Source organism: Trachemys scripta, chromosome 22, assembly GCF_013100865.1.
Source record: "Trachemys scripta elegans isolate TJP31775 chromosome 22, CAS_Tse_1.0, whole genome shotgun sequence".
Taxonomy (NCBI): domain Eukaryota; kingdom Metazoa; phylum Chordata; order Testudines; family Emydidae; genus Trachemys; species Trachemys scripta.
Genome location: NC_048319.1, coordinates 5430436 through 5431206, shown reverse-complemented (window position 1 = coordinate 5431206; position 771 = coordinate 5430436). Strand labels below are relative to the sequence as shown.

The window sequence follows — 771 nt, the reverse complement described above, 5'->3', positions numbered from 1 at the left end:
CCAGGGACGGACGGGGGAACCCCCGGGCTGCCCCCCCCCGGCAGGGGCCCCCCAGGGACGGACGGGGGAACCCCCGGGCTGCCCCCCCCCGGCAGGGGCCCCCCAGGGACGGACGGGGGAACCCCCGGGCTGCCCCCCCCCGGCAGGGGCCCCCCAGGGACGGACGGGGGAACCCCCGGGCTGCCCCCCCCCGGCAGGGGGCCCACCAGGGACGGACGGGGGAACCCCCGGGCTGCCCCCCCCCGGCAGGGGCCCCCCAGGGACGGACGGGGGAACCCCCGGGCTGTCCCCCCCGGCGGGGGCCCCCCAGGGACGGACGGGGACCCCCCGGGGACCCCCGCACCACTCACAGGTAGGGCTCCTCCGGGGCCTGCCCGCCTCCGGCCTCCCGGCCCGTCAGCACCACCATGGCGGGGCCGGCCGAGGGAGGCGGCCGGGCGGCTCCGCTCCGGATCCAGGGGCCGCGGCGCCAGCCCCGGGTCCCCCGCCCCGCCCCGCCCCGCCGGAAGTCGCGTCAGGCCCGGGGCGGGCCCGGGGGTTAACCCCTGCGGGCCCGGGCCGGGAGAGCTGCCGCTCGGCCTGGGGCAATAGAGACAGAGGGGCAGGATGGGATGGGGGGCAGCAGGGGATGGGGCAATAGAGACAGAGGGGCAGGATGGGATGGGGGGCAGCAGGGGATGGGGCAATAGAGACAGAGAGGCAGGATGGGATGGGGGGCAGCAGGTGCCTGGGGGCAGCAGAGGATGGGGCAATAGAGACAGAGGGGCAGCA

The 771-nt window shown here is 79.6% G+C and overlaps 1 protein-coding gene across 2 annotated transcripts in view; it reads right to left on the bottom strand.

Annotated features, from left to right (window-relative positions):
- The window catches only part of R3HDM4 (R3H domain containing 4), a 41197-nt gene extending 40705 nt beyond the window's left edge, over positions 1–492 (bottom strand). Inside the window, exon 1 of one of the 2 annotated variants that reach the window (XM_034755112.1) lies at positions 351–492. In XM_034755112.1, coding sequence (XP_034611003.1) covers positions 351–409 — 59 coding nt within the window. In that variant the 5' untranslated portion in view covers positions 410–492. The remainder of the gene's footprint in view (positions 1–350) is intronic. The other variant, XM_034755111.1, reaches the window with a different exon arrangement.
- Positions 493–771: the final 279 nt, after the last annotated feature.